Genomic DNA, 13,226 nt, shown 5'->3' with positions numbered 1-13,226 from the left:
TATTGCAACACATAAACCCACTGAAAACCCTCACCCACCCTCCGTATCCCCGCCGAAAAACCTACATCCAGGCACTAAAGTGAGCGTGGGTGTCCTCAACTTGGGAGGGGGGAGGCTATGCGCGCTTAATGTGTGAGTGTAGAGGTGGCATGTGAGTGCAAGGGGCGCCAGTACGTGGTAAGTGTGGGGTGTCTGTTATGTGGCATTTGTCTGCTGCAAGGAGTGGTTTTATGAATGCAGTGGCTGCTTGTGTGAGTATATAGTGTGCCTGTCGGAGGTCAGTGTAGGCGCTGCCCGCTAGGGATGAGTGCAAGGGTGATAACAGGAGGTGCTTGGGCGAGTGAAGAGGATAACTTAGTGCAAAAGTGTGCCAGCACGGGGGCAGGGTGTTCCGCTACAGGGTGAGTCCAGGGTGTGCTTGTAGGGGTGAGTGCCGAGTGTTTCTGTGGAGAGTGAGTGCAGGGAATGTCTGCATGAGTCCCTATTCCATTGTCCGTGTACATGTGCCCATGAGTGAGTGCAGAGATGAGTGCAGGGGGTGGCTTGGTGCAGGAGGGCTCTTATGCATGTGTGAGTAGTGGGTGAAAACGGTGTTGCCTAACTAACTGCAGGGAGTGCCTGTAGTGGGTGAGTGCCGAAGGTTCTCCCACAAGAGGAGTGCAGAGGTTTCTTGTGTGAGTGCAGGCAGGGCCTGCAGTGTGTGAAAGGAGTGCCTGTAGTGGGTGAGTGCATCGGGACAGTTCAGAGGTGCCTGTGTTTGTGTGTGTGCCTGTCCGTGTAAAGGGTGCCTCCAGTGGTTGAATGCAGGGGGCGCCGATAGGTGTTGAGTGCCGAAAGGTTCTCACAAGAGTAGTGCAGAGGTTTCTTGTGTGAGTGCAGGCAGTGCGCCTGTAGTGTGTGAAAGGTGTAGATTTCTATAGTGACTGCAGAGGTGCCTGTGTGAGTGCTGGAAGAGAGAGTGTTCGCGCGCAGCATGAGAAGTGCGAGTGCAGTGGGGGATGTGCCTGGGTTGAGTGTAGAGTGCACCACACGGCGCAATCTCGCCACTGACAGGAATAACAAGTCCACCACGATCGGCCACGTCTTATTTTCCAACGACGTTTTTTGCTCTTATTGAATGAAATAGGTTTACGCCCTTTCACTGTTTACAAGCTTTCTTGCTCGGAATGTTCACCATACTTCTTTTCAAAGATTAGCGTGCGATACAATCAGCAACAAAAAAAACCTCGAGCAGGCGGACATCTGCTCTCTGGCTGGCGCTAGAAAAGAGGAAGCGAGTGAGACGGAGCACTGATAAAAGAGGGACGAAAGATGAGCCAAATACACCAACGGGAATTTCTAGTTTTGTTCTATATAAAGGGCGCTGGAGGTTCCCCTTGAGACCATCCTGCCTGCTGAATGGATGGATGCGTTCTGTAACTAATACCTTCAACGAGGTGAAAGGAAAAGTAAAATGTGCCCCATGCGTTTTCAGGAACTAAGGCGGAGAACGTTCAAGTTCATCATCCAATGAATCGTAACAGCGCTGGAGGTCCGCACTGGAAAGTCTTAAAAAGGCTGACAAATACACAGAACTCTAATTAAATATAATGAAATGAGAACAAACTCCAAGTTGTCGTCCTCCTGCTGGGCCCTCACCTCCCTATACCACGCAAACACCAAACTGCCCATCCCCCTGCTCAAGCCGCCGGCCTCTCCTTGGAACAATCATGATCTGTGAAGCGCGTGCTGCAGTCCGCCGCCGGCCTGCGACCAGGAAGTCAGGCAGGCCGGGCGGGACAACCGGAAACAGGAAGTAGGAGGGCGGGAGCCTACCCCGCCTCCTCCGTTAGAGCCGCGATTGTTTTGAGCACCGGAGCAGGCAGGAGCCTACCCTGCGCCCCGGTGCCGAAGAAGGGAGGAAGAGTCCTGCTGCCGGTGAGAGCCGAGGAAGCTGGTGAGTGGGGCTTCGCCTTGTTGCTGGGCTGCGAGGGCGGGGGGCATGTGTGTGCGCGCGCGGCGGCGGCGGGCTGTGTATGTGTGTGAGCGTGCGTGTGTGTGTGTATGTGTCTTGGAGTCTGTGTGTATGCGTGTGTGTGTGACTGTGGGGTGGGGGGGTGGGGTGGGGGGGGGGGGGGTTGCCTGCCTGGGTGCCTGCGTGTCCGTGTAAGTGTAAATGCGTGTGCATGCATGCGCATTAGGCTGACTTGCTGGGAGTATGGGAGGGAAGTGCACGGCGCGGGACGGAACGTGCGCGTTCGCGCACCCAAATCTGCTCGTGACAGTTTCTTGTCCTCCATTCCCCCGTGTCCGATAGCTATAAGTCGCGACCCTGGACGCATCCTTCGGATGCAAATTCCAGGGCAAGACCTAAAAAGGGGAAATGAAGCTGGTTGTTTTTCAATGGTATGCCGTTTATTTGCATCTATGCCGGAGTGATTTTAAGCTAATGAGGGGGGGGGGGGGGTTAGGTTGTTGTTTTTTTTTTTTTACACATATGGTTAATATGTTAACGTTAAAAGTTGTTTCTTTTAATGTAAATGGGCTGAATAATCAGAGGAAAATGCGGGCTATTGAAATGTGGTTGAAAACTGAAAATCCTGGGGTAATTCTTCTACAAGAAACCCACATTTCGACTACGAAACTCCCCGAATTTTCTATGTTTAAATCTTGGGCAGCTTATAGGGGATTTTCTTCGTCCCCTGCCTCTCATAGAGGGACTGCTATATTCTTAAATAAAAACTTACAAGCAGATTATCTTAAGTCTGGTAAAGATCAACAGGGGAGGTGGTGTTGGGTTACCTGTTCTTTTAGATCAAAGTGCAGCCATGTAACATTTGTGAGTTTCTATGCACCCGTGGAGGATAATGCTAAAGTATATGAGGAGCTATGCCAATCATTGACTCAGGTTCCAGGAGATATAATTGTAGGGGGTGATTTTAATATCTTGATGAATCCCCTTATGGATTCCTCAGTGCATGGGAAAAGACAAATAAAACCTAAGTCTTTTAAGGTTCTGCAAAGTTATGGAGCAATGTTAAATCTGGGCGACCCCTGGCGAGCAGCGTTTCCTTCGGAAAGTAAACTCACGTGTGGATCAGGCCGGTTTTGCTCCTCTTCCCGTATTGATTTTTTATGTATCTCGCAGTTCTTAGATTTTTTTCAACAAAAATTTTTCTATAGTGGATTTTCAGACCATGCAATGTTGGCACTGGAAATCCACTTAGGGGCAGGGTAGAGACTTCCGAAGCGGTGTGGATCAGGCCGGTTTTGCTCCTCTTCCCGTATTGATTTTTTTGGGATTTCGCAGTGCTTAGATTCTTTTCAACAAAAAATTTTCTATAGTGGATTTTCCAACCATGCAATGTTGGCACTGGAAATCCACTTAGGGGCAGGGTCGAGACTTCCGAAGCGGTGAGTTTTTAATAAACAATACTTCAAGGATGCGGAGTGGGAAGGAGCTACGACACCAACCAAGATGGCCGCATAGTATCCCGGCTCCGCTGACCTCAGTCCTTCGCTCTATCATCCTGTTGCTCATCCTGATTACCTGCACCGGATCTGTCTGTGTGATCCGACCCGCACTCCAGTGGTGCAATCCCGGAGTTTCTCCGCCGTTGTGAAGCGGAGCTACGTCGATGGTCGCATTGAGGCCTAACCCAGCAGAGAAACCGGGGACTCGAGTGCTGGCTCTGCCGGGTCCGAGTTGAATAACAACGGACTGCTGAAGGTGGTTGGGTCCGGTCTCTGGAACACTCGGACTTTTTTGATTGTTTTGTTGCCATCAGCTGCCTCGTGCCCTACAGAAGGTGAGGTGACGGGTGACGCACGGTGCTGTGTCGCGGGGGTCCCTGACCGGGGGTTCGGTATTCACATCATCGTTCCCCCGGGTCGGTGCCTCGCTGCGTACTACTACTCGCTAACCATCAGTCCCTCATGGCTTACTCCTGTTCCGCCTAATTTTGCCCCGGAGAAGGCGCCTCTCCGTGGGGTCCACCATGTTGGAGGACGAAACGAATCTAGCGGAACAGGCTCGAAATGGCCCGTCACTGCGTACGGTGCTGGAGGCACTCATGGCACTTAAGGGAACTATTGAAGTCCAGACTTGCAGTTTGTTGTCTGCGACGGATGGACTCACAGGCATGAGACCGGATCCTGACTCGACGCCCGCGACCCGGCAGCCAGCCCGCTTTTCAATGGATGTCTCGGAGGTGTATTTTGACCCGGCGCTGGAAGCAGTGTTTGCCCCTATTGAAGTGGCTCTACCTGACTGTACTGTGCCTGGTCACCCCACGGAACCGTTGGAACCCCCGATTGTGTATCCCCCGGAACATTTACATGTCATCCCTATTTTGGAGCCTTCTACTTTCTATCCTTTGTTGTTTCGGACCGTGTCGACTCCCCTCCCCTGTCGGTCTTTCAAGATGGCGGATGGGGTAAAGCTTGGCTTCGGAGGCAGGGAGGGTCAACATTGGTACCAGCCATCTACATCGGTACCTGCCGTTCCTTTCTCATCTGTGTACTCCTGTTCGTTAGACTTTGGCAGTACTTTGTGAGAAGTGCTTTCCTTAATTGATGACTTCAGTGCATTTGATCGACGGGGCCAGGGTTGAGATTCTTCTCCGAGTCTCTCATTGTGGCATTATGTTAATGGGATTGTTTTTATTGACCTAACGGAGTCTGGGGCGGGGCTGGCTACGACGGGGGAAGGAGACCGGGAGCCCGTAGAACTATGCCCTCCTCCGATTTCCCTCATTGTGTGGGGTTCTTTGCCTTTTCCTTGCTTTCCCTTTCTACTATATTTCGGGTTCTGATTACTGGGCGACAGGCACGCTGCGAGGGGGGTGGCCGTAGTCATCAGCAGGGGTGCAGGGTGGGGGGGTGTGGGGGTGGGTGTTTCGTTTTAATTTTTGTTCTAGGGCCTCTTTTCTTCCTTCTCCTTCCTCGCCTTTTCTTCCTTTTCCTTTTCCGGGTTAGTGTAGTGGGTTCGGCTTTCCTTACATCCTTGTTTCTACATCTGTACCTTGACTTTTCTGAGATTTTGGTGCTGTGGGGCGGACAATAATGATGGCGTAGACGAATAATAATGTGCTACTTATCCTGATTTCGTATGTCTTAACGCCGCTGACCTACATGATAGCGAACTTATTTTGGACACGTTGTTCTTTTGCTCGCCCCCTTTTGTGATCCGAGACACTGTACGACACCTGATCCTTTTAACTTATTATATGTAAAATGAAAACCTCTTATCCTGTTTCCGAATTGAACTGCCTTTGCAACCGATGTGCTTTGTGGATGGAGTTCCTATGCTCCCCAGGGAGGCTGGGTCTGAAGTTGGATTGTAATAACGTACTGAAATGCTTAGCGGCCAGCCCTGGGGGGTTGTAGGCCCGTGTCTGTACTTGATTGCAAATGTTAAATAAAGGTTTTCAACAAAAAAAAAAAAAAAAAAGATGCAGAGTGGGTGAAGTTTATGGATTTGGAGATTAAAGAGTTCTTGATTCAGAATATTCACTCCGCCGCTCCAAATATAGTATGGGACTCACTTAAGGCGTTTGTTCAGGGGTTAATAATGGGAAAAGACGCAGCAATAGCAAAAAAAGCTAGGACTGAAAAGGCTAAATTGGAAGGTAAGATTCAAGCATTCCATGAGGCATTTCTATATAGTCCCTCTGCTCTTATTAAAACACAGCTTGAGCAGGCCAAGCGTGAGCTTTGCTCCGTGTATTATACTCAAAGTGAAACTTTTTACCAATAGTTCCGTCAGAGGACGTATGAAGAAAGTAACTTCACTGGCAGACTCTTAGCATGGCAGGCCAAAGAGCAGGCGGCTGCGAACCAAATTAAGTCACTTAACTGTCCTTTGACTGCACTGTGCACTGAGGATCCAGGGAAAATTGGAGACATTATGCTTACTCACTATGAGGGCATTTATGGTAAACTTCAGATGGTGGATGACCATTTACTCGAAAAATTCCTCCATGAAAATCTACCTCCGATACTTTCGGAAACGGAGAAAGGTTTTATGGTCAATCCCTTTTCAAAGAGCTGGAGGAAGTAGTGAAGAGCCTACCTAATGGAAAGGCTTGTGACCCAGATGGGCTCCTTTCTAAATTTTATAAAGTTTTCTTTGATTCATTCTCAGAATTGTTTTCTTTTTTTGATTAATTCCTTGTTGGAAGGAGGGGTAGTTCCTGAATCCTTTAGACATGGTAATATAGTGAGTTTTGTGAAGAAGGGCAAGAATAAGATGGACCCTAATTCTTATCGTCCAATTACGTTGCTCAATTCTAATTATAAAATTGTCACCAAACTCCTATCTCTTAGGTTTAATAAGTATGCAGCGAAGTTGATCCATGCGGATCAAAATGGGTTTATAGCTGGCAGGCAATTAGCTACTAACACCCACTTTCTGTCAGAGGCCTTTGATTATTTCGAGATACAGAAGATACCGGCCTTAGTTTTATTATTGGATGCAGAAAAGGCTTTTGACCTTGTGGTTTAGGAGACACTGTTCAAGATCTTGCAGTCTTTCAATATTCTCTCGCAGATTATATCTTTGATACGGAATTTGTATGAGAATGCAGTAGCTAATGCAGTTATCAATGCGGCTGTGGCAGGGTCATTGACAATTAAACGAGGCACAAGGCAAGGGTGTCCTTTATCGCCAGTTCTGTTTGCTTTTTTCATCGAGCCCTTGGCAATAGCCATTCAGAACTGTGCTGATATTTGCCCCCCAATTCCATCAATGCCAAAATTAAAGCTATATGCAGATTACATCATGCTTATAATTAAACCAACAGTTGAGGTTCAAACCAAAGGCTTCAAGTTGTTTGAAGACTTCGAAGCATTATGGGGATATCAGATAAATAAAGGAAAGACCGAAGTATTACAATGTGGGAGGGTAGCTTTAGATCTGCACCCTGACATCTATAATTCTGCCAAGGCTAACCCAAAGAGATATCTGGGGATTTTTTATTCTGAGCCTGTTGACTATTTATATCAATTAAATTTTGTTCCCCTTATTAAGAAAGTTCAAGGACTGTTTACCCGGTGGAGTATGCTCCCTCTCTCCATCCTGGGACGAGTTGCTTTAATTAAAATGTCTGTCCTCCCGTTATTTAATTTTTTGTTTTCCTCAATACCATGCACTTTATCAGGCTCCTTCTTTTTCACTCAGGTAGAGTCTATGTTTACAGCTTTCCTCTGGGCAAAGAAAACCCCACGTATAGCATTTAGCACTTTATATGAAGATTTGGTCCAGGGAGGGTTAGCCCTTCCAAACCTTAGGGTTTACTATGATGCGTATTTTGCACAATATTTGTCTAGATTTAAGCCTTCACCGCAACCACACTTTTTTTGTAATAACTTTATGAACTTAATGTGTAAAGACAGCCAAATCCACTCTCCCTTGCTGATGTTTAGATCCCTGAAGCTGGTACGCTATAAGTGCCTTCTCTGGTTTTTTAAAAAACAACAGGCTTTCTTCAAAAAATATTCCATCCCAGCAATTAATTCAGCCACTCTATTAGAAGGAATACTTCCATTGGCAGGGGTAAGACAGCCTTTCCATCTGGCCTCAAAATGGTTGGCAGCTGGGTATATTAACGTGTCGGATTTTTGGAGAAATGGCAATTGGGTGTCAGTAGCAGAAATGTCACAATCTATTTCAAATGACTTTATTTTAACAAACTCGTATAGTAGTTTGCATAATTACTTTGTAGAAATAGATGCTTCTTCTTTAATGGATCAGCTTCAGTTAGTTGATGAATTATTAGTTAGAGCATCAGATAAGAAACCAGGTGCTTGGAAGAAACACCTAGCAACACCTGCAGACCCACACCCTTCTAAAAAGGGTGTGGATCTGCAGTTAAAAGCAATTAAAAAATGGGCAGATCATGAGAATTGTGATATGTCATCTCACATTTGGTCAACTATCAATAGCCTTAATTTCAGCCCATTGAGAGTGGCAAATTGGCATAAGATGTTGTTTTTTTAGTAAATGGTTATTGTATCGAACCCAGCATTCTGTGTCGAAGATGTACGCCAACCAGTCTTCTCAATGTTTTCGATGTATAAACCATCCATCTGCCAATTGGTCGCATATTATGTTACGCTGTCCAAAAGTTAATGAGTACTGTGCAGATCTATTTGCCTATTTAGAACAGGAATGTAATATTCAGCTAGAAGTGAACGATAGGCCAATTTTATTTGGTTTTGATCCTGACCTCTTTTTTATGGACCCACTGATTACATTTTTGAATATAGCAATGGCAGTAGCAAGATCACTGCTATTGCAAAAATGGCGAACAGACTTGATTCCTTCGGTCCTGGAGTGGGGTCAGAAGATTAAATTAGTTAAGAAAAGTGAATACATTTTTGCACTACGGATGGGAAGCACTAAGAATTTTAATAAAATGTGGGGTACCTATTTTGACTAAAGCCAGGGGGGTAGGAGACTGTTTTTATGGTGGGGTGGGACGGGTTGCGATATTAGATTCGATTGATGTTCTTATTGTGTAAATGTTTGTATAGGTCCTGGATGTGTATAGTGTTAATATATTAGGAATTGGTTTAAACTGTCTTAGGAGAAATATTTAGTTTTTTGTGGTGTAATGATGCAATATGTATATGTTTATGGTTTTAAAAACTGCGGCTTCAATAAAAAAGAAAAAAATAAAAAGATCCAATAAGTAGATCTGGAGATATGGAATTTAAAACGTTTAGATAAAAGCAATGCCAACTCAGGGTCTCTGGTCGCGATGGACCGGGACAAAGTCACAAGTTCAGTCCAACCACGAAGGAGCACAGGTTCGGCATAGGACCAAGATTGGCCGGCCAATGATTTTCCTTGGTATCCTTGGTGCGCAGTGTTGCTTTGCAAGGCTTCACATCATCAGTCTCACCCGGTGAAGCTGTGTGGCTTTGTGTTGCTTCCGATAAGGCTGGCATCTGTGCAGCGAGGCTTTGCATTGCTCTGCAGGGCTTCACGTCATTCTGAACAGGTTCCGAGGAGGATGACAGCTGTGCGGTGAGCCTTTGCACGGATTCAGTTGCACAGATTTGATGGAAACATTAGTTAGGCCAGGAGGAGCTCTCTTGAATGCCAGCCAAGGGCCCAGGACATGGGGAGGCACCACTTGGGGATCGGTAACTCCTTCCAGCAGAGGCCAGCATTGCTCAGATAGGTCCAGTTGCATGTACAGTGCAGCAGATCAGCTGAGCCGTTGCAGAGGGGGCCTCTGGAGCTTGTTTTGACCCTATAGCTCAGAACAGGGGCTGACCCTGGACGAAGCGTGCAGATCCAGACTTCCTTTTCAGCAAACCGAGCAGGCCTCAGCAGCAGAGCATCCTTTTTCTGTAGTATCCACAGGTCCAGAAGTGTACCAAAGGGTGGGCCTGTTTGTCATATTTTTTATACATGGGGCCCCCTTTGAAGTCGGAGAGGCTGCTACAGCTTTCCCCCACAGAGGTGTCTGGAATTTCCTTCATACTTGCCCTGGCCCCAGGTTGTCTGGGATCACAATTGACTAGTGTGAAACCCTTAGTGAGTGTGCACAGGCAGCCACTTTGTGCTGCATGTGTGATAGGTGACAGCTCCGTCCCACCATCCTGCTAGAGATGGCCCATCCTGTCAACAACTAGTCCCACTTTGTGAACCAACTTTACCATTAAAGAGGGCATTAAATTACAATTCTTTAGAGACCAAACTCGATATTCCTGAATATTCCCAATCAAAAGTTATCACTTATTAAATGTAATAAGGTAACCCAATGATATTCTATGGGAGAGGTAGGCCTTGAATTAGTGAAAAACTAATTTGAGAGTTTTTCACTTTCAGGGCATATAAAACATGGCCAGCTTTTTAAATACACTGCACTCTGCCCAATGAACTATTTAGCGCCTACCCTACGAGTAATTTATATGTATTAAAAGGAAGGTTTAGACATGGCAAAAGGCTTATTTTGCCAAGTTGAACTGGCAGATTAAAACCACATATAGGCATATAGACATGGGACATGTTTTAACGGGCTACTTAAGTCGGTGGCACAATTGGTGCTGCAGATCCACTAGTAGCATTTCATTCACCAGCCCTAGGCATATGGTATATCACTGTTCTAGGGACTTCTAAAGAAACCAAATGTGCCAATAAAGTGTCAGGCAATTTCACCACGTTTTAGGGAGAAAGCACAGGTACTTTAGCACTGGTTAGCAGTGGTAAAGTGCACAGAGTCCCAAGGCCAACAAAAACGAATTCAGCAAAACAGGAGGTGTGAAGGCAAAAGGTTTGGTGGTGACCTGCAGCGAGGACTAAGTCTAAAAGGAGTACAGCACATTAGCGAGAGAGCTGAACGTGGAACATGGGATAGAAAGACATAGTGGGGAGCAGGCAGAAAACAAACCTACACAGAAGGGCAGGGAAGAAGGATTTGAGCGAGAAACAACATTAAGCACTGGATGGGTGACCAGCAGAACTCGTGAAAGGAAACAACTTGAAGAGATAGGTGTTTGGAAGAGAAGGAGCCAATGTAGAGAGAGAAAACACATTCACTCTCATGTAGTGATTCAAGAAAAAATAAAACATTGTTCATGAAAAGCAGACACTGGTGGAAGCAAAGAAGGAGCCAATAAGAGATGATAAACAGGCTATGCTCAGATGGGAGGGGCAAACATAAGCTGAACAAGCTGAAAGAAATAAAGCCAGAGAATAGATAGCAAGCAAATGTGAGTGACAAAGCAAATGGTAAGCAATGGGCTAATGTTCCCTAAGTAAGCTTTTGGCATGTCTCCAATATGTCTTTGCAACAAGACAGCTGCACTGTCTGGTAGGATTTAATCTAAAATGTTTATTAGGACAGCTGATTGAATGTAGGTATGTATACAATATTTCTGTAGCACAAACCAAGCTAAAAGGCAACGGAGCACTGTACATGGTCAAAGACAAGCTTTAAACCAATGAGTAATATAGGAGAGGAAGCAGGGTTGTGGACGGTTAATGCAGCTGTTCTACTGTAATGTTCCATAGTTGGCATGTTTCATCATGTATGTATCCAACCTCTCGAGAAGGGCATAACCTTGACAATGCAACCTATGAGCCCCTAAAGTAACCAGACTGTACAGCAGATGATAGATGTGAAATCTTTTTGCTATGAAGGCTAACATTTATCTTAGCCTACACATTCTCTCCTACCTGTACATTTGGTAGATAACGGACCATTGGTTAGCACCCCCATCCACCCCACCCCCTCTTTTTATGTACAAGTACAGTAGGGTCTGATAAGAAACAATTTGCTATATATGGAGTTAACGCATGTCACTTGAACAGTGCCAATGTGATTAAGTTCATGAAAAGAACTAACATTGAAAACGGACATCAAGAATGTCTACAGTGTAGCAGATTAATTTGTTCCGATTGAATTACCGTTTTAGACTCCCACTTAATTTTATCAACTCGAACTTGTATTTTGTCTTCATGAAAATGTAATTACTACTGGTCTGGATTATTTCACTTGGATGTCAAATTCAGGCGTGAAGTCAATTTTGTGCATTATAAATAATCCAATCAAAATCATTCTGCCCACTGCAGCCATTCTTCAAAGTGGCGCTGCCCCAAATCTGCACAGTAATGTACAAAAATGAGAGAAAATGATTAAAAGAAAAATGTGATTTTGCTTACCAGATGATTATATGGCCGGAATGACGATTGAAGATTCCCAGTAAAAGCATCCCAAAGGTGGATGGGATTGTCTCTACTACTGCTGACAAAGCTGCAAGAAAAGGATGGCAAACTTACATTTTGCAGGGGTGGGCAGCACGTCATATATTCCATGGTCCACAGCATTGTGTGAGCCTCAAGGAGTGGTCTGTGTCTTTTAAGCCCCCAGTATACATGGGAATGCAAGGTGAAGGTAACAACTTACCTTCAAACATCATTGTTTTATTGTGGCATTTATAAACCACTCATTGATCTGCTTCATAGTTTACGATGCACCCAAAACCCTCAAAACCCATTGCCCACAAATGAAATGCAATCTATTTGGAAAAGCCATTCAAAACCACCAACATTATAAACACAATCGGGGACTAATATTAGCTCTACCATGCCGGCAACAGCTCCAATAATCTCCCAGCACAACCACTACCTTGAGTTTAATCAGCAGTCTATTAAAAAAAGTCCATTCCTCTAACCCTGTATTTTTAAGTACATAATTAAATATAATTCTAATCTTTTTATCTCACACAATCAGAGTATAAACATGTACTTCAATTACCATTTTAATAAACCATTCCCAGTTTGAAAAAAGTGTGATTTTCAAACTAGTTGCACCAAAATATGTTTTTGTTTTATATTACATTGTGAGGAAATCTGAGTGTATTATACAATGTGGTTGTGTGGCTTCGCCATGTAATACTCTTACCACCCCCTTTAGGAGTCTTGGGTTGCGTTTGTCAAACCATCAGCTCAACCTGAGGTTGCGCTGAATCTGAGCAGCAAACTTAAAGCTTAAACAAAAGAACAACTGTAAAGTGTGAGTAATGCAGCAGTGTGCATGGTGCAGCAGTGTGAGGCGTTCAGCAGTGTGAGGCGCGCAGCAGTGTGTGGCGTGCAGTAGTGTGTGGCGTGCGGCAGTGTGTGGCGTGTGGCAGTGTGTGGCGTGCGGCAGTGTGTGGCGTGCGGCAGTGTGTGGCGTGCGGCAGTGTGTGGCGTGCGGCAGTGTGTGGCGTGCGGCAGTGTGAGGCGTGCAGCAGTGTGAGGCGTGGGGGAAAAAATGCACTGAGAAAGAGTGGGGGGAGCACAAGCAGACGAAAGAGTGGGAGAGGGGATACTCGAGCCGACGAAAAAGTGGGGGAAAAAAGCACTAGCAGACGATAGAGTGGGAAAAGAAATGCACGATCCGACGAAAAAAGCATGAGTCAGAGAAGAAAGTAAAATGTGAGCCAGAGAAAGACAGGAAATAAGTAACGAGCCATGTAGAAAAAAACAAAAAAAGCTTTCGGCATTGCTGTGGCAGGGCCGGGGGAGTGCATTCCTTTCACGGCTGATGCGGGGGCGGGGGAGTGGCAGCCTTTGAAGTCTGATGCCGATGCACAGACAAATGGTGGTGTGTGATGTGGCTGGCGATGATGTGCACACGCATAGCTCACTGAACTGTACACGATCTGCAGCTAGGTAGACTTTTCTTTTCAGTTTACTATAATCTCACCTATTTAACCCTGCGGATAAAATAGGCGAGACCTAAAAATGA

The 13,226-nt window shown here is 45.7% G+C and overlaps 1 protein-coding gene across 1 annotated transcript in view; it reads right to left on the bottom strand.

Moving 5' to 3' along the window:
- Positions 1–13,226, bottom strand: part of WRAP53 (WD repeat containing antisense to TP53) — a 159,645-nt gene that overhangs the window by 77,001 nt on the left and 69,418 nt on the right. Inside the window, exon 6 of the mRNA XM_086946059.1 lies at positions 11,657–11,747. Within this exon, the coding sequence (XP_086802185.1) occupies positions 11,657–11,747 (91 nt within the window). The remainder of the gene's footprint in view (positions 1–11,656; positions 11,748–13,226) is intronic.

The sequence above is a fragment of the Lissotriton vulgaris genome, chromosome 12, assembly GCF_964263255.1.
Source record: "Lissotriton vulgaris chromosome 12, aLisVul1.2, whole genome shotgun sequence".
Classification (NCBI taxonomy): Eukaryota; Metazoa; Chordata; class Amphibia; order Caudata; family Salamandridae; genus Lissotriton; species Lissotriton vulgaris.
The sequence above is the reverse complement of the archived record's forward strand: the minus strand, read 5'-3'. Positions and strand labels throughout refer to the sequence as shown.